The 18676-nt window shown below is 45.1% G+C and overlaps 1 protein-coding gene across 1 annotated transcript in view; it reads right to left on the reverse strand.

Annotated features, from left to right (window-relative positions):
• LOC142660307 (capping protein, Arp2/3 and myosin-I linker protein 3-like) overlaps positions 1-18676 on the reverse strand; it is a 318596-nt gene that overhangs the window by 123890 nt on the left and 176030 nt on the right. Inside the window, exon 12 of the mRNA XM_075836905.1 lies at positions 14131-14217. Within this exon, the coding sequence (XP_075693020.1) occupies positions 14131-14217 (87 nt within the window). The remainder of the gene's footprint in view (positions 1-14130; positions 14218-18676) is intronic.

Consider the following 18676-nt stretch of genomic DNA (forward strand, 5'->3'; position numbering starts at 1 on the left):
GAGCCCTGGATCATCCTACTGTCCACAATCTTGGCCACCTCGAATTCCACCCCCTCAGGGGTGAGAACGGGAACAGGAGGTTTCCTCGAGGGGGACCAGGATGGGGAGCAGCGTTTCAGGAGGGAGGCATGGAAGACGTTGTGTATGCGAAAGGATGGGGGCAGCTCCAGACGGAAGGATACAGGGTTGAGGACTTCAATGACCTTATAAGGTCCAATAAATCGGGGAGCAAACTTCCTGGACGGGACCTTAAGGTGCAAGTTCCTCGACGACAACCACACCAGATCCCCGACGACAAACCGGGGGTTAGCAGAACGTCTACAATCAGCCTGAATCTTTTGTACGCTCTGGGACGCCTCTAGGTTCTTCTGAACCTGGGCCCAGAATGTGCACAGTTCCCGATGAACGTCCTCTACCTCGGGATTATTGGAACAACCAGGGGAAACGGAGGAGAAACTAGGATTAAACCCGAAATTACAGAAAAACGGGGAGACCCCTGACGAGTTACTGACCCGGTTATTCAGGGAAAATTCGGCGAGGGGAAGGAATGAGACCCAATCAAATTGACAGTCAGAAATGAAACACCTTAAATATTGTTCCAGGGATTGGTTAGTCCTTTCCGTTTGGCCATTAGTTTCGGGATGGAAGGCGGAGGAGAAGGATAGATCAATCTCCAACTTTTTACAAAAAGCTCTCCAAAATAAGGAAACAAATTGTACCCCTCTGTCCGAAACTATATTGACCGGGGCCCCGTGGAGACGCAGAATGTGTTTCACAAACAAAGAAGCTAACGTCTTGGCGTTAGGTAGTTTCTTAAGGGGCACAAAGTGGCACATCTTGCTGAAGCGGTCTACTACCACCCACACCACCGACTTGCCCTGAGATGGAGGCAAATCGGTGATAAAATCCATGGAGATATGGGTCCAAGGTCTCTGGGGAATGGGCAAGGAACGTAGTAAGCCCGCAGGTCGGGACCTAGGGGTCTTGGACCTAGCACAGACCTCACAAGCAGCGACGTAAGCCCTAACGTCTTTAGGCAACCCAGGCCACCAATAGTTTCTGGTAATGAGGAGTTTGGTACCCAAGATGCCAGGATGACCAGATAGAGCAGAGTCATGGTTTTCCCTGAGTACCCTTAGCCGGTATTGCAGGGGGACAAACAGTTTGTCCCCAGGGAGGTTCCCGGGAGCTGAACCTTGATCAGCCGCGATGTCAGAGGCTAAGTCAGAATCAGTGGCAGAAACAATTATACCAGGGGGTAAAATACAAGCAGGATCCTTCTCAGAAGGAGGATTAGCCATGAAACTACGTGACAGTGCATCAGCCTTAATATTTTTGGACCCAGCCCTATAGGTAACCAAGAAATTAAATCTGGTAAAGAACAGTGCCCAACGAGCTTGTCTAGGATTAAGCCTCCGGGCAGATTCTAGGAAAACCAGATTCTTGTGGTCAGTAAGGACCGTTACCTGGTGTCTGGCCCCCTCCAAGAAGTGACGCCACTCTTCAAAAGCCCATTTAATGGCTAAAAGTTCGCGGTTGCCAATATCATAGTTACACTCCGTGGGCGAAAACTTCCTAGAGAAGTAAGCACAGGGGCGGAGATGGGTGAGGGAGCTGGTACCCTGGGACAAGACGGCCCCCACTCCCACCTCGGACGCGTCAACCTCCACAATAAATGGCTCCCTTTGGTTGGGCTGAACCAGCACGGGGGCCGAGATAAAGCACTTCTTGAGGGTCTCAAAAGTCTGGACGGCCTCAGGGGGCCAATGGAGGACATCAGCACCCTTGCGAGTGAGGTCCGTAAGAGGCTTAGCGACGACCGAGAAGTTGGCAATAAATCTCCTGTAATAGTTAGCGAACCCCAAAAAACACTGTAGCGCCTTCAGGGAGGCAGGTTGGACCCATTCCGCCACAGCCTGAACCTTGGCAGGGTCCATGCGGAATTCATGAGGAGTGAGGATTTGACCTAAAAATGGTATCTCCTGTACCCCAAACACACATTTTTCGGTCTTCGCAAACAGATTATTTTCCCGAAGGACCTGGAGGACCTTCCTGACATGCTCCACGTGGGAGGACCAGTCCTTGGAAAACACCAGTATGTCATCAAGGTACACTACAAGAAAATTACCCAGGTAATCTCTCAGAATTTCATTAATAAAATTCTGGAAGACGGCAGGGGCATTACACAACCCAAAGGGCATGACTAGGTATTCGAAATGACCTTCGGGCGTGTTGAATGCAGTTTTCCACTCATCCCCCTCTTTGATGCGGATAAGGTTATATGCCCCCCGTAGATCGAACTTAGAGAACCATTGGGCCCCCTGAACCTGATTAAAAAGATCCGGAATCAAAGGAAGGGGATACTGGTTCCTTACTGTGACCTTATTCAAGTTCCGATAATCAATGCACGGCCTAAGACCACCATCCTTCTTCCCCACGAAAATGAAGCCAGCACCTACAGGAGAAGTCGAGGGGCGAATGAAACCCTTGGCCAGGCATTCTTGGATATACTCCCTCATAGCTTTACGTTCAGGACATGAAAGATTAAATATCCTCCCCTTAGGAAGCTTGGCACCAGGCACCAAATCGATGGCGCAATCGTAATCTCTATGAGGGGGCAACACCTCGGAGGCCTCCTTAGAAAACACATCAGCGAAGTCCTGAACAAACTCAGGAAGTGAGTTTACCTCCTCCCGGGGAGAAATAGAGTTAACCGAAAGACATGACATCAGGCAATCACTACCCCATTTGGTGAGATCCCCAGTATTCCAATCAAACGTGGGATTATGCAGCTGCAACCAGGGAAGACCTAATACCAGATCGGACGATAATCCCTGCATCACCAGTACAGAGCACTGCTCCAAATGCATGGAGCCAACACGGAGTTCAAAAACAGGAGTATGCTGAGTAAAATAACCATTAGCAAGAGGAGTGGAGTCGATACCTACTACAGGGATAGGATAAGGTAAATCAATAAATGGCATTTTTAGAGACATAGCAAATTCCACAGACATGATATTAGCAGATGAGCCCGAATCCACGAAGGCACTGCCAGTGGCAGACCGGCCAGCAAACGAGACCTGAAAGGGAAGCAAAATCTTATTGTGTTTAGTATTAACGGGAAATACCTGTGCGCCCAAGTGACCTCCCCGATGATCACTTAGGCGCGGAAGTTTTCCGGCTGCTTATTCTTGCGCCTGGGACAGGTGTTCAGTAGATGCTTGTCGTCCCCACAATAGAAGCAGAGACCATTCTTCCTGCGAAACTCTCTACGTTGTCGAGGGGACATGGAGGCCCCGAGTTGCATAGGTACCTCCGAGTCCTCCGTGGAAGAGCGAGGAGACGGGACCTCGGGGGGAATCGCAGGGCAGTCAGAGGGGAAAACATTGAAACATTCAAGCTGACGTTCCCTGAGACGTCGGTCAAGTCGTACTGCTAGGGCCATAACCTGGTCTAGGGAGTCAGAAGAGGGGTAGCTAACAAGCAGATCCTTCAGGGCGTCAGATAATCCTAACCTAAACTGGCACTTTAGGGCCGGGTCGTTCCACCGAGAAGCTACGCACCACTTTCTAAAATCAGAACAGTATTCCTCAACCGGTCTCCTACCCTGACGTAAGGTCACCAGCTGACTCTCGGCTAAGGCAGTCCTGTCAGTCTCGTCGTAAATGAGACCGAGGGCAGAGAAAAACCGATCAACGGAGGAAAGTTCAGGGGCGTCAGGAGCCAAGGAGAAGGCCCACTCTTGGGGCCCTTCCTGGAGTCGGGATATAATGATACCCACCCGCTGGTTCTCGGAACCTGAGGAGTGAGGTCTTAGGCGGAAATAAAGTCTGCAACTCTCCCGGAAGGAGAGAAAAGTCTTACGGTCCCCTGAGAACCGGTCAGGTAACTTGAGGTTGGGTTCTAAAGGTGAGGTGAGGGGTACTACAAAGGCAGCGTCAGACTGATTGACCCTCTGAGCCAGGGCCTGGACCTGTAGGGAGAGGCCCTACATCTGCTGGGTCAGGGTCTCAAGGAGGTCCATGATAGCGTCAGCGTAGAAGAAATGGTAGACTAGGTAAGGGCTTGTTATTATGTAATGGCAGGAAGGAGGTGAAGGGAACAAGTGAGCCCTAATCTACCCACCGCCCTGTCCCTGCCTACTTGCAACAACCCGCCCTAGGCGACGGGGTACAACTTGGCGGCGGTCCCTACGCTGTCTAAGTGCAAGGGAGACAAACAGGGAACACGCAAGGGAATACAGTAGCCCACGGAACGCCGCGAGGAAACGGAGCGGTGAATGAGCCAGTCAGGATCAGGAAGTAGTGGAGTATACAAACGGGAGCACGGAGCAGAAGCAAGCCTGGGGCAGAGCAACGCAGGATAAACGGAACTGAAGCAAGGCAGAAGCACGGCAGAAGCAGGCTGGAGCAAGGCAGCAGTGGGGCCAGGAATCCAGAAAGAATAACAAGCAAGGAGGAAGAGAAAACGGCAGGTATAAATGGACAGGGGGCGGAGCTAACTCTGACTGACCAGGCCGCGATAGGCTCTCCCACTCCTGAGCCTGCCACCCTGATTGGTGGGAGCAGGTGTCAGTCTCAGAGGTCTGGCCTCAGGTGTCGACTGATTAATCCTGGGAGTATACCCAGATGTAGTGCCTGGCAGATCCTTTACAGATAGCTCAAATTTTGGGCTATAGTAGTTCCAGAAGGGGGCAGTGTGAACCATTCTTGTCACCAAGGGATTTTACTTGGGTCTACTCCACGAAGTGGAGTCTGAGGGAACCCCCAGTGACAGCTGATGTTGGAGGAGTAATAAACTTAGCTTTAGGTCTGGACAGGTGTCAAAGGTACAACATGGTTTAACATAGCGATAGGTCTGGGAAAGCGGCAGAGGATCAACACAGTGAAAGTAGAAATAGGTCAGGACAGGCGGCAGGCACAAATGGTCAAACACAGGCAGTAGGTTGGTACACAGGAATACAAGAATTCAGTAGGGAAACTCAGGAACACAGAGGAACCAAATTGCTCTGGCAAAGTGTAGTAGAGCTGAAAGGGTTTCTGAAGCTTTTTTAGATGGTCAAGTGATGGAATTTGTAAATTGGCACCCGCTGGTCCTTTAAGAATAAAAGGGTCAGCACCTGTATGCTAGGACCCAGAAGAGCGCGTCAACTACCGGAGCAGCCGCTAGACGCCAAATGAGGAGACAGAGTGAGGACGCATGGATGCCAGTGACGCGGTTTTCATGACAACAATTAAGTGATCACGAGAATGAGTATTGTTTTTATTTCAACAAGATGGGGCGACTTAACATACGTCACACGCGTCTCTGTGACAAGTACATGCAGGATTCACAGAAGGACTTACGTTGAGCAAAGGGTTGTGGCCTCTATGATCACTGTATTTAGCAGTGTGCGACTTTTATATCTGGGGTTGCCAGAAGGGTAGGGATTATTAAACTAATCCCAAAATAGAGCCCGAATTGAAACAGCAAATTGAAATTCATGTCCAGAATATCGAATGCATGGTGTTGTGGAAGGTGTTTGGCACAGCCTTGCATAGCCGCTGGCAGGAATAAATTTCAGCATCTCCTGTAGCGGGTAAATACATCATTCTTCCATTATCCATTATTTTGTACAAACTACAGCATGTATAGAAAAATGGGTTCTATTTTTTGTGGCCCACTGCAATGGCAGGAAGGAGGTGAAGGGAAAGTGAGCCCTAATCTACCCACCGCCCTGTCCCTGCCTACTTGCAACGACCCGCCCTAGGCGACGGGGTACAACTGGGCGGCAGTCCCTACGCTGTCTAAGTGCACGGGAGAACAAACAGGGAACACGCAAGGGAAGGGGCAGTAGCCCACGGAACGCCGCGAGGAAACGGAGCGGTGACTGAGTAGTCAGGACCAGGATGAAGTGGAGTATACCAACGTGAGCACGGAGAAGGAAGCAAGCCAGGGGCAAAGCGAAGCAGGTTAAGCGGAACTGCAGCAAGGCAGAAGCACGGCAGAAGCAGGCTGGAGCAAGCAGCAGTGGGGCCAGGAATCCAGAAGAATTACAAGCACTGAGGAAGAGAACACGGCAGGTAATAAAGGACAGGGGGCGGAGCTAACTCCGACTGACCAGGCCGCGATAGGCTCTCCCACTCCTGAGCCTGCCACCCTGGTTGGTGGGAGCCGGTGTCAGTCTAAGAGGTCTGGCCTCAGGTGTGGATTGATTAATCCCAGGAGTATACCTAGACGTAGTACCTGGCAGATCCCTAACACCCACCCTGAATAAATTTGTGTATTGTTTTGTGATGAAAATATGAAACATTTTGCTAAAAAAAAGATGAACAAAACAAATTTTTAGTCACAGAAATCTCTACAACAAAATCCGTCACATGTGACTGAGCCCTAACTAAAATGTATATATTACTTGTTGCAATAGGACCAGGCTAAAATGTTGCATTAAGCTGGATTCCCACGTAGTAGCAGCATTTACAGTAGCAGCAAAGTAAATGAGATTTTAAAAATTTCATGTCCACGCTGCGGAAAAAGAACGCAGCAAAACATATCTTAAATTGACCGGCAGTGCAGATTTGAAATCCGCAGCATGTCAATTTATGCTGCGTTTTCGTTGCTTTTCTGTTGCAGGTCTTTCCCATTAGATTCAATATAAAACCTGTAACAAACAGCCAAGTGTTGCAACATTCACGGCAGAAACGTGAAAAGTAAACAAAAGTGGTTTCGCTGCGTCCGTAAAAGTCTAAACAATTAATATATCAATATAGCATAATTTTTTTATGTTAAAAAAAATTAAAACCCCAAAATCACTGTATTTTGGTCAACTTAGCACTCAAACAAACTGTAATAAAAAGTGATCAAAAAGTTCTATGTAACAAAAAATGGTACCGATGAAAAGTACAGCTCGTCCCTCAGACCACTCACTCGGTGAAAGAATAAAAAAGTTATGGCTCTCAGAATGTGGCAACACAAAACATTTTTTTTTTTTTAACAAAAACTTTATTATCAATAAATGTAGTAAAATATAAAAAAACAATATACATTTGGTATCACCGTAATCATATAGAGCCACAGGAAAGATAAGTTGTCGTTTTTACCGCACGGTGAAAGCCGTAAAAACGAAACCCAAAAAACAATTGAGGAATCGCAGTTCTTTCCAACTTTAGCCCGCAAATAATTTTTTTTCAGTTTCACAGTACATTATATGGAACTATAGATGGTACCAAAAGAAACTATAACTCCTCCCACAAAACATAAGCCCTCACACCACTCTATTGACGGAAAAAGAAAAAAGTTATGGCTGTTGGAATGCGAGGAGTGAAAAACGAAAATGAAAAATAAAAAAATGGCTTTGTCCCAAAGAGTTTAAATAGAAAAAAAAAAAAAGCTTATACTTATCACCTGGGTGTTGCCATAGCGACGCTTTCATCACAGGAGGCCGGCCTGAATGAAGACATTTCATCCCATGTAACTGTTGCAGCCAATCACAGGCTGCAACAGTCACATAGGCTGCAGAGTCATCCCAGGAGAACGGACTGCATGGACAGCGGAGGAATACGTAGCTTTCGCAGCGGAAATTCGGCCACAAAAACTGCACCACAATGTGCGGTTTTTCAGATTAAATGTGCTGCGGGTTCTAGGTCGCATAAGCTGCGTAGTTTTACACAGTGTAGCCATCCCGTGGGAACCCGGCCCTAAGGACCAAACCAATTTCTTTCATTTATATTATGTCACAATTTTTTATTTATTTTTTCTAGAAAATGTGTAGATTTTTGACTTGACATTTTGGGGCACATATATAATTCAATATTATTTTTTAATACTGGGAAAATAGTAATAGCATGTTAAAAATTAAATCCCAACAAATAAATTGCACAGGCGATAACCCTGATTAACTGGTTCCCGACATCTGGCTGTGTATTTACGGCCAGTGGTCAGGGTCAGGGGCGTAACTAGGAAAGACTGGTCCCCATAGCAAACTTTTGACTGGGGCCCCCCCCCCTCCCCTGGGTGTCACACAACCCCCCCTTGTAGATAGTGCCTTTTTTACAGCCCCCCTGTAGTTACGCCATACAGCACCCCTGTAGATAACGCCATACAGCCCCCCTGTAGATAAGGCCATACAGCCCCCCTGTAGATAACATCATACAGCCCCCTGTAGATAACGCCATACAGCCCCCCCTGTAGATAACGCCATACAGCCCCCCCTGTAGATAACGCCATACAGCCCCCTCTGTAGAGAACGTCATACAGCCCCCCCTGTAGATAACGCCATACAGACCCCCTGTAGATAACGCCATACAGCCCCCCTGTAGATAACGCCATACAGACACCCTGTAGATAGCGCCATACAGCCACCCCTGTAGGTAACGCAATACAGCCCACCCTGTAGATAACGCCATACAGCCCCCCCTGTAGATAGCGCCATATAGCCCCCCCTGTAGATAGCGCCATACAGCCACCCCTGTTGGTAACGCCATACAGTCCCCCCTGTAGGTAACGGCATACAGCCTGACTTCCGGAGTCTGCGCAGCTCAATAAAAATGAAAGGAGCGCTGGTCACGCATGCGCACAAGCGCTCCATTCATTTCTACGGTTCTGCCGACACAGACCCCGGAAGTCCGAGGTTTGTGATGGAGAACTTCAGGGGACTTTCGGTGCCCCGTTCTCCCTATCGCTGCCAGCGATCACACATGTATCCCCTATCCTGTGGATAGGGGATACATGTCTTATGTAGGAACAACCCCTTTAATGGCAGAGCGGGGAGATACCTCCCTGCTCTGCCGTAGTGTTCAGTGGCGTCGTGCTGTAGCAGCCATAGCGGCAGCTAGCGGAGCCTCCGGCCATGGTGGGGGCCCGTGCCAGCGGGCGACATGGGCCCCCTCATGCCGCGGGCCCCATAGCAGCCGCTACAGCTGCTATAGCAGTAGTTACACCACTGGTCAGGGTCCTTAAAACCCGCACCATAGACAATTTACATTGCGGGTTTTAGCTTGCTGCCTGAGCGATCGGGCAGCTGAATGTCGGGTCTCCTTCAGTCAGTGACTGCCCGGGACCCTGAGGAGAAGATAAAAGCAGCTTAATTATACTCTGATTTGCTCTTTAGAACTTGCACATGCCCCCACATTATAAATTGAAATACCAGTAAATACGGCCAAATTAAAATAAATTCAGCATAAAAAAAAAACCTGCAGTCAAAATGCTAATTATACCCTTAGATAAGTTCCTTGAGGGGAGTAGTTTCCTAAATGGGGTCACTTTTAGGGGGGTTCCACTGTTTTGTCCCCTTAGGAGCTTTGCAAATGCGACATGGACGCCGTAAACTATTCCAGCTTAATTTGAGCTCCAAAAGTCAAATGGCGCCTTCTTCCCTTCTAAGCCCTGCTGTGTGTTCAAAAAGCCGTTTTTGACCACATATGGGGTATTGTTGTTGTATATTGGTGAAATTGCTTTTCAAATGTTGGGGGGCTTTTTCTCCTTTATGCCTTGTAAAAATAGATTTTTTTCTATATTTTATTGGAAAAAATTTGGATTTTCATTTTCACGATCTAATTCCACTAAATTTAGCAAAAAAAAAGCTGAGGGGTAAAAATGCTATCTTTACCCCTAGATAAATTCCTTGAGGAGTGTAGTTTCCAAAATGTGGTCACTTTTGGGGGGTTTCCACTGTTTTGGCACCACAAGACCTTTTCAAGCCTGACATGGTGCCTAAAATATATTCTAAAAAAAAGGAAGCCCAAAATCCAGCAGGTGCTCCTTTGCTTCTGAGGCCGGTGTTTCAGTCTAATACCACACTAGGGCCACGTGTGGGACAGTTCTAAAAACTGGAGAATATGATAACTATTGAGAAACGTTTCTCTGGTAAAAATCTTCTGTGTTAGAGGAAAAAAATGGATTAAAACACACTTTCTGCAAAAAAAATGACATTTGTAAATTTTACCTCCACTTTGCTGTAATTCCTATGAAGCGCCTAAAGGGTTAATAAACTTTCTAAATGCTGTTTTATATGGGGGGGGGGGGGGTTCTAATATATAGGGCCATCAAAGTCACTTTAGAACTGAACTGGTCCCTAAAAGTTTTTGACATTTTCTTGAAAATGTCAGAAATTGTTGCTAAAGTTCTAAGCCTTCTAAAAATAAAGTTCTAAGCCTAGAAAAATAAAAGAATGTTCAAAAAGCAATGCAAACATAAAGTAGACATATGGGAAATGTTAATTAGTAAGTATTTTGTGTGGTATTACTATCTGTCCTACAAGCAGATACATTAAATTTAGAAAAATGCTAATTCTATAAAAATTTCTCAAATATTTGGTATTTTTCACAAATAAACACTGAATGTATCGACCAAATTTTACCACTAACTTAAAGTCCAATGTGTCCCAAGAAAACAATCTGAGAACCGCTTGGATAGGTGAAAGCATTCCAAAGTTATTACAACATAAAGTGACACGTCAGTTTTGAAAAAAATGGCCTGGTCCATAAGGCGAAAACAGGCTGTGTCATTAAGGGGTTAAAAGTTTAGTTACCCTTTAAAGGAAAGGTGCTATAATTTTTATTAGGAGTCCTTGCATTAGCTTTTTCTGGCGCACAGAACCTCCCAGATGCGCCAGAATTATTAATATCTATTAATATTTCTGACGCATCTCTGGGTCCTGTGCGCCACAATAGAAACTAGAGTTAATTGATCTCTAATTTCTATTGCTGCGCAGGGGAGAAGAAAGTAGACAGAATACTGCTGTACGTGAGTATACGTTTTTTTTATTTTCATATTGCTAATTTTTGTTTTTTGTTTTGCAGGTTCAGCTGGACCGTTTGGACTATGTCGAAGATTCGTTGGACTACTTCGATGATTTGTGCTTTATTTTTTATTTTTTAAAATGGTCAAAGGGGGTTCTGTGGGGGAATTTTTATTTGAATTAAAAAAATCTTATGTCTCGGTTTATTTAGTACTTTATGACCACCTTAGTAATGGCAGTTGTCTGTTTGACGACGTCCATTACTAAGGCAGGGCTTAGCGTTAGCCAGTAAAAAGGCTAGCACTAACCCCCCAATTCTTACCCCGATACCCACCGCCACCAGGGCTAATGCAAAGAACCGGATATGATACAGTACCTGGCCATCTGAAGTGCTGGTCGGGTACTGGGGCGGCCACAGGCTGGTATTGTCAGGCTGGGAATAGACAAAAACGTGGCCCTTTCCATCCTGGTAATACTAGTCTGTGGCTGCTTTATTGCATCTGGCTGGTTATGAAAACCCCATGTCATTTTTTTTTACAAATCAATAAATAATTTAAAAAAACGATGTGGATTCCCCCCCATTTTTCATAACTAGCCAGATACAATAAAGCAGCCGCAGCCTACCATTACCAGGATGGGAAGGGCCCTCTGTTTTTTGTCCCTTCCCAGCCTGATAATGCCAACTTGCGGCCGCCCCGGCACCCGATCTTCGCTTCAGATGGTCGGGTACTGGATCGTACCCGGGTCTTCCTGGTACCACTGGTGACGATGGGTACCGGGGTAATAATGGGGGATTACTGCTATCCTTTTTACTGGCTACACTAAGCCCCAGCCTTACTAATGGAACGCTGTCAATCAGATAGCAGCCATTACTAAGGCGCTAATAAAATAAAGTATTAAAAAACAGACATAAGAAAACATTTTTTATTGAAATAAAAACTCCCGCATGCAACCCTCTTTCACCATTTTATTTTAAAAAAAAACATAGATAATCGAAGTAGTCCAATGAATCTACGACTTAGTCCAAACAATCCAGCGGAACCTACCAAAAAAGAAAAGTTAGCAGCATGGATTTTTTTTTTACATAGTTTCAATTTACAAGTGTGAATAATCCAATAGAGGTTGGTTACTTGGATTTCTTATAATTTTTTTGCGGATGGGTGGGTCGCGGGGTTCCATTTCAGATTTCGCGTCAGAGAGCAGAAAAGCTAGGACCGGCCCTGTGCGCCATGTGTGACCCCTAAGGCTGGCCCTGCTTCCACTAATACATATTGTGGAACTGGTTCTTTTCTTACAGGTGGTCTAACTATAAAAGCTGTTCCTTCAATCCACCAGTTAAGAATGTTCTCCCTGAATTCTTTCAAAAACTGTTTTAGTAGCCTCTAAGTCATAACACCCTAGATTTGCAATTGGTGGCCATTTCTCAACACTCACTAGTGAGTAGGTTTTTATGAGGACTAAAAAGTTGGAACCCCATAAATGGTCTTCAAATGCCAAAATTGAACTTGCGTCTGGATATGTTCTCCACTGTTTGAGCCTCGCACTTAAAGTCAATGTCTAGCCTTAACCAGTTCAGGACCGGGCTATTTTGCGCCTTCAGGACCAGATATCGTTTAGCCCTTTTTAGCACGCGTTAGTTAAATGGCTAGAACTTTTTTATTTGTTGGGCTAACGACGTGATTTTTGCGACGTTTTTTCCGTAGACAATGCAGGTTTCATTTTTTATCGTTTTTATACAAACCTTTTTTGCTATTTTAGAATTTTTATTCATAAAGTTTGAAAATAATAGTAAAAAAATAAGCTTTTTTACGTTTCAGCTATTTTTTTTTGGTAATAACATAGTTTTACCCTAAAATAGACCTTTTATTTGTGATCGTCATTGTCTACCGTAAATTTTTATATATTACATGTCTATATTAGGGTAATTGGGTCAGCGCTAGCATTACAACAATGATTGGCGGGGGGGAACTGTTTTTTTGGGAGTGGGTAGGCTGCTGTCTCTATTCCTATACACAGCATTCATTGAGCGCTGTGTAAAAAGACATCGGAGAAGACAGAAGCAGCTAAAGCTGCTTCTATCTTCTCCTCAGGGTCCCCGGCAGTCACTGACAGCCGGAGACCCGACATTCAGCTGCCCGATCGCGCGGGCAGCAAGTTAAAACCCAAGCCGTAAAAAGTCTATGGCTCGGGTTTTAAGGACCCTGACCGCTGGCCATAAATACACAGCCAGCGGTCGGGAACCAGTTAAACACCATTTTGTTGTTTTGTTTTTTCAAGTGTAGGTTTTAAAATTCTGTGCTAATTAGTTTCTTAATATTTCTTATAACAAAAAGAGCTCTGCTTTTCTGATACAGCCCTCTTAAACCCTGGAAAGACAACGGGGGAGATTTATTAACACTGGCATATCATTTGCCAATCTTAATATAAAGATAGCTGGAGTAAGATGTGCCTAATTTATTAAGAGGCACACACTTTTAATAAATTAGGCACATCTCTGGTAGTGCGTGAGCCAGAAAGTAAAATCTACGCCAGCTCTGAGCTGGCGTCCATTTTGCAGTATAATTTATGCCACTTTCTGTATCTTTTTGGGAAAGTGCAGCGCGCGGCGCAAATGCCACAAAAGTCACAAATTGTGACTTAGAAAATTGGCATAGAACATATGATCAATTCCCCTATAGGTTTAAAAGACTACATCGTGCCTACCTGTAGCCACCACTAGGGAGAGCTAATAGCCTACCTACATATAACAACATATAATTTAACACAATAGAACATTAGGAAGTAAGCTCCCATGCTGCCTATAGTGGTGGCTACAGGTAAACCAGCATGTTAACTTTTAAAGCTATGTCTAGGCAGTGGATTGGTAGCTGTGTATTAGAAAAAGGAGCTCAGACCACTATAAAGATATATCAAGACATTGATCGATACAGAATTTGGTCCTGAAAAGGACATGATAAATTTGGAGACTCATGTTAAGATTTGTTTTCTTGTAGCAAACACATCTTTCAAATTCGTAGCATTTCATTATTGTCACAGAATTTTGCAGCTGATTTGGCTGCAGGTTTCACTTGCAATAAAAAACAAGAAAATACAAATCTGCAAAAAAGCCATGCACACAGAGTCTGTATGGTGACACTTGGAGTCCTTGCAGTTACATATTATTGAGCCATATGAACTTCATGTGCCATGGCCTGGCTCCCCTGTACAACGTAATATTGTCCCCAAAGAAGCAATGTAATGTAATACACCATGTGATGGAACATAATACGTTTTTCTTTATGAATCAGTTTGCAATTAGAAGCAAATGGAGGTACTTTATAGGGCCATAGATTTCTATGGGTGCTGTATTATGAATCCCAAAGTCTTTGCTCGAGACAAACAAACATTCTTTCTGTGTACATATAATTAATTACCTTTTGCTGTTAATGAAATTCTTGCAAGGTTAAGATGTTTTAAACATTGTTGATGGTTTTCAAAATGTTGGCTAATTGCCGCCATTCCTTATGAAAAAAAAAAAAAGAAGATTAAGCATAAAGATTAAACCGTTAGGAAACATCAGACTGAATATCCCTGGATAAGGGTTCCTTTACACGGGCACAGGGGCGTTGCTAGGGTGTTAAAAGATCAGGGGCACAAGCCCCGAGACATATATTTACCACGTCCCCCCCACCCAAAAAAAAAGAATTCTTTACATACAGTGGATATAAAAAGTCTAAAAATCCTTGTTAAAATGCCAGGTTTTTGTTAGGTTACAAAGTCAGTACAAGATGAATAATTTCAGAACTTTTTCCACTTTTAATGTGACCCATAATCCGTACAATTCCATTGAAAAACAAACTGGAATCTTTTAGAGAGGAAAAATACAAATAAAACCCAAAAATAATGTTTCATAAGTGTGAACACCATCTTATAATTGGGGAAGTGTTTGTGTTCAAAATTAGCCAATCACATTTAAACTCATGTTAAATAGTAGTCAGTGCACAGCTGCCATTATTTAAAGAGGCTCTGTCACCAGATTAAAAATGCCCTATCTCCTACATCATTTTATCGGCACTGGAATGTAGTTAACAGCAGTGCTTTGTTATTTTGAGAAACAATCTTTTTTCAGCAAGTTATGACCTTTTTTACATTTATGCAAATTCGTTTCTTAATGTCCAAGTGGGCATTTTTTAACGTTTAACCAAGTGGGCATATTACAAAGTAGTGTATGACGCTGACGAATCAGCATCATACACCTCTCTCCATTACACCCAAGCTTGTTTCACTGAACAGCGTGATCTCGCGAGACCACACTGTGACGTCACTTCCGCCCACAGGTCCTTCATCCCTGCGTCTGAAGACTGAACATAGATCGTCTCCAGGCGTATGAGAAGTTACAGTCGTTGGATCTGCAGCAGCAGCAGCGGAGGAGGCAGCATCACACAGTGCAGGTAAGCATATAGAACTCCTGTTAAGAATCTGCCAGGCACAGCTTCTGTATCTACGCCCATAGGCAATCAGTCTGCACCTGCTTCTATGTCTGTGAGACTGACTCCATCTTCCACCACTCAGGATGGCAGGCTTAGAAGTGGGAGAGCCTATCACGGCCTGGCCAGACGGAGCTAGCTCCCGCCCTCTGTCTATTTATACCTGCCTTTCCTGTTCCTCCTTGCTTGTGATTCTTCTGCAGGGACTGAGTGGCGGGTAGATTAGGGCTCACTTGTCTTTTTCCTTACCCCCATCATTACATAATCACAAGCCCTAATACCTAGTCTACCCTGGTCCCTCACACTACTATGGACCCCCTTGAGACCCTGGCTCAGCAAATGCAGGGTCTCTCCTTACAGGTCCAGGCCCTGGCTCAGAGGGTCAACCAGCCTGACGCTACAATGGTAGTGCCCCTCACCTCACCTCTTGAACCCCACCTCAAGTTGCCTGACCGGTTCTCAGGGGACCGGAAGACTTTTCTCTCCTTTCGGGAGAGTTGTAAGCTCTATTTTCGCTTAAAGCCCCACTCCTCAGGTTCTGAGAGTCAGCGGGTGGCTATAATTATGTCCCGGCTCCAGGAAGGGCCCCAAGAATGGGCCTTCTCCTTGACTCCTGACGCCCCTGAACTGTCCTCCGTTGATCGTTTCTTTTCTGCTCTCGGACTCATTTATGACGAGACTGACAGGACTGCCTTTGCCGAGAGTCAGCTGGTGACCTTACGTCAGGGTAAGAGACCTGTGGAGGAGTATTGCTCTGACTTTAGGAAGTGGTGCGTAGCTTCTCAGTGGAATGACCCTGCCTTAAGGTGCCAGTTTAGGTTGGGTCTGTCGAACGCCCTGAAAGACCTGCTAGTTAGCTATCCCTCTTCTGACTCCCTAGACCAGGTTATGGCTTTAGCGGTACGACTTGACCGACGTCTCAGGGAACGACAACGTGAACGTTTTTGTGTTTTCTCCTCTGACTCCCCCATGATGCATGCCGAGGTTCCGTTGCTTCGTTCTTCCACGGAAGACTCGGAGGTACCTATGCAACTCAGGGCCTCCGTGTCCCCCCAACAACGTAGAGAGTTCCGCAGGAAGAATGGTCTCTGCTTTTATTGTGGGGATGGCAAGCATCAAGTGAACACCTGTCCTAGGCGTAAGAATAAGCAGCCGGAAAACTTCCGCGCCTAAGTGATCATCGGGGAGGTCACTTGGGCGCACAGGTATTTCCCGTAAATATGAAACGTAATAAAATCTTGCTTCCCTTTCAGGTCTCTTTTGGTGGTAGATCTGCTACCGGCAGTGCCTTCGTGGATTCAGGGTCGTCTGCTAATATCATGTCTGTGGAATTTGCTATGTCTCTAGCTATGCCTTTGATTGATTTGCCTAAACCTGTCCCGGTAGTGGGTATCGACTCCACTCCTCTTGCTAATGGTTATTTTACACAGCATACTCCTGTTTTTGAACTCCTTGTTGGCTCCATGCATTTGGAGCAGTGCTCTGTACTGTTGATGCAGGGATTATCGTCCGATTTGGTTTTAGGCCTTCCCTGGTTGCAGTTGCATAATCCCACATTTGACTGGAATACTGGGGATCTTACCAAATGGGGTAATGAATGCTTGACGTCATGTTTTTCTGTTAATTCTATTTCTCCCCCTGAGGAGGTGAACACGCTACACTGCTGTTAACTACATTCCAGCGCCGATAAAATGATGTAGGAGATAGGGCATTTTTAATTTGGTGACAGAGCCTCTTTAAAGTGATTCTGAGTAACCCCATACAGTATAAAGTTCAGCTGTTCTATTAGGATTTTCCTGACATTTTCTATGTTGTATGTGACAGCAAAAGCCATGGTCCGTAAAGAGCTTACAACACATCAAAGGGATCTGATTGTTGAAAGGCATCAGTCAGGAGAAGGGTACCAAAGAATTTCCAAGGCATTAGATATACCATGGAACACAGTGAAGATGGTCATCAAGAAGTGGATTACATTTGGCACAACAGTGATATTACCAAGAACTGGACGTCCCACAAAACTTGATGAAAAGGCAAAACGAAAATTGGTCCAGAAGGCTACCAAGAGGCCTATTGCAACATTAAAGGAGCTGCAGGACTTTCTGGCAGGTACTGGTTGTGTAGTGCATGTGACAACAATCTCCCGTTTTCTTCATGTCTGTGCTGTGGGGTAGGGTGGCAAGACGGAAGCCTTTTCTAACAAAGAAAAACATCCAAGCCCGGCTATGTTTTGCAAAGATCTACATCAGGTTTGCCAAAAGCATGTGGAAAAAACGTGTAATGCTCTGATGAGATGAGGGTTGAACTTTTTGGCCATAATTCCCTAAGGTATGTTTGGCGCAAAGCCATCAACTGCACATCACCAAAAGAACACCATCCCCACAGTGAAGCATGGTGGAGGCAGCATTATGCTTTGTGGCTGTTTTTATGCAGCTGTGACTTGGGCTTTAGTCAAGGTGGCAGGAATTATGAACAGTTCCAAATATCAGTCAATCTTGGCACAGAACTTGCAGGCCACTGCTAAAAAGCTGAAGATGAAGAGGAATTTCACCTTTAAGCACGACAACGACCAAAAGCATACCTCCAAATCAACAAAATAATGACTTCACCAGAAGAAGATCAGTCAGAGCCCGGACCTAAATCCCATTGAAAATCCGTGGGGTGATCTGAAGAGGGATGTACACTGGAGATGCCCTCGCAATCTGACATTTGGAGCGCTTTTGCTAGGAAGAGTGGGCAACAATTGCCAAGTCAAGATGTGCCATGCTGATAGACTTCTACCCAAAAAGACTGAATGCTGTCATAAAGTCAAAGGGTAATTAAACAAAGTATTAGTTTGAGGGCTTATTTACACGAGCATGTTAAATGTCATGTAACCTATGTAATTCAATGTGGTCGTTCACACTGCCGTTGTTTCAACGGACCGTGTCAAGGGTCGGTGAGAAAATAGGACATGTCCGTTCTTTTCGCGCATCACGCATCCCTCCATAGACTCTCAACTATGGGGGATGCGTGACATCGCGTCCCGCAGCGCTGAGCACGGATGCACCTCGGATGTGAAAAATTGCAGTTTTTCATGTCCGAGATGCGCAGCGCTCGTGTGAATCAGGCCTAAGGGTGTGCATATTTATGCATCCACATTATTTTTGTTCTTTATTTTTATTTTTCACCCTAAAAGATTTCAGTTTGTTTTTCAATAGGGTCACATTAAAGGTGGAACAAGTTATGAAATGATTCATTTTGTACTGACTTTGTAACATGACAAAAACTTGGCATTTAAACCGGGGTGTGTAGACTTTTAATATCCACTGTATACATCGGAGATAGCATATCTAAAAGACTATGGGTACGTTCACACGCTAAAGTAAAAACGGATGTAAAATACGGAGCTGTTTTCAAGGGTAAACAGCCTCTGATTTTCAGCCGTTTTTAAAGCATCAAACGTTTTTTTTATGTATTTTTTGGAGCCATTCTTGGAGCTGTTTTTTTATTGAAA

This window comes from Rhinoderma darwinii, chromosome 9, assembly GCF_050947455.1.
Source record: "Rhinoderma darwinii isolate aRhiDar2 chromosome 9, aRhiDar2.hap1, whole genome shotgun sequence".
Classification (NCBI taxonomy): Eukaryota; Metazoa; Chordata; class Amphibia; order Anura; family Rhinodermatidae; genus Rhinoderma; species Rhinoderma darwinii.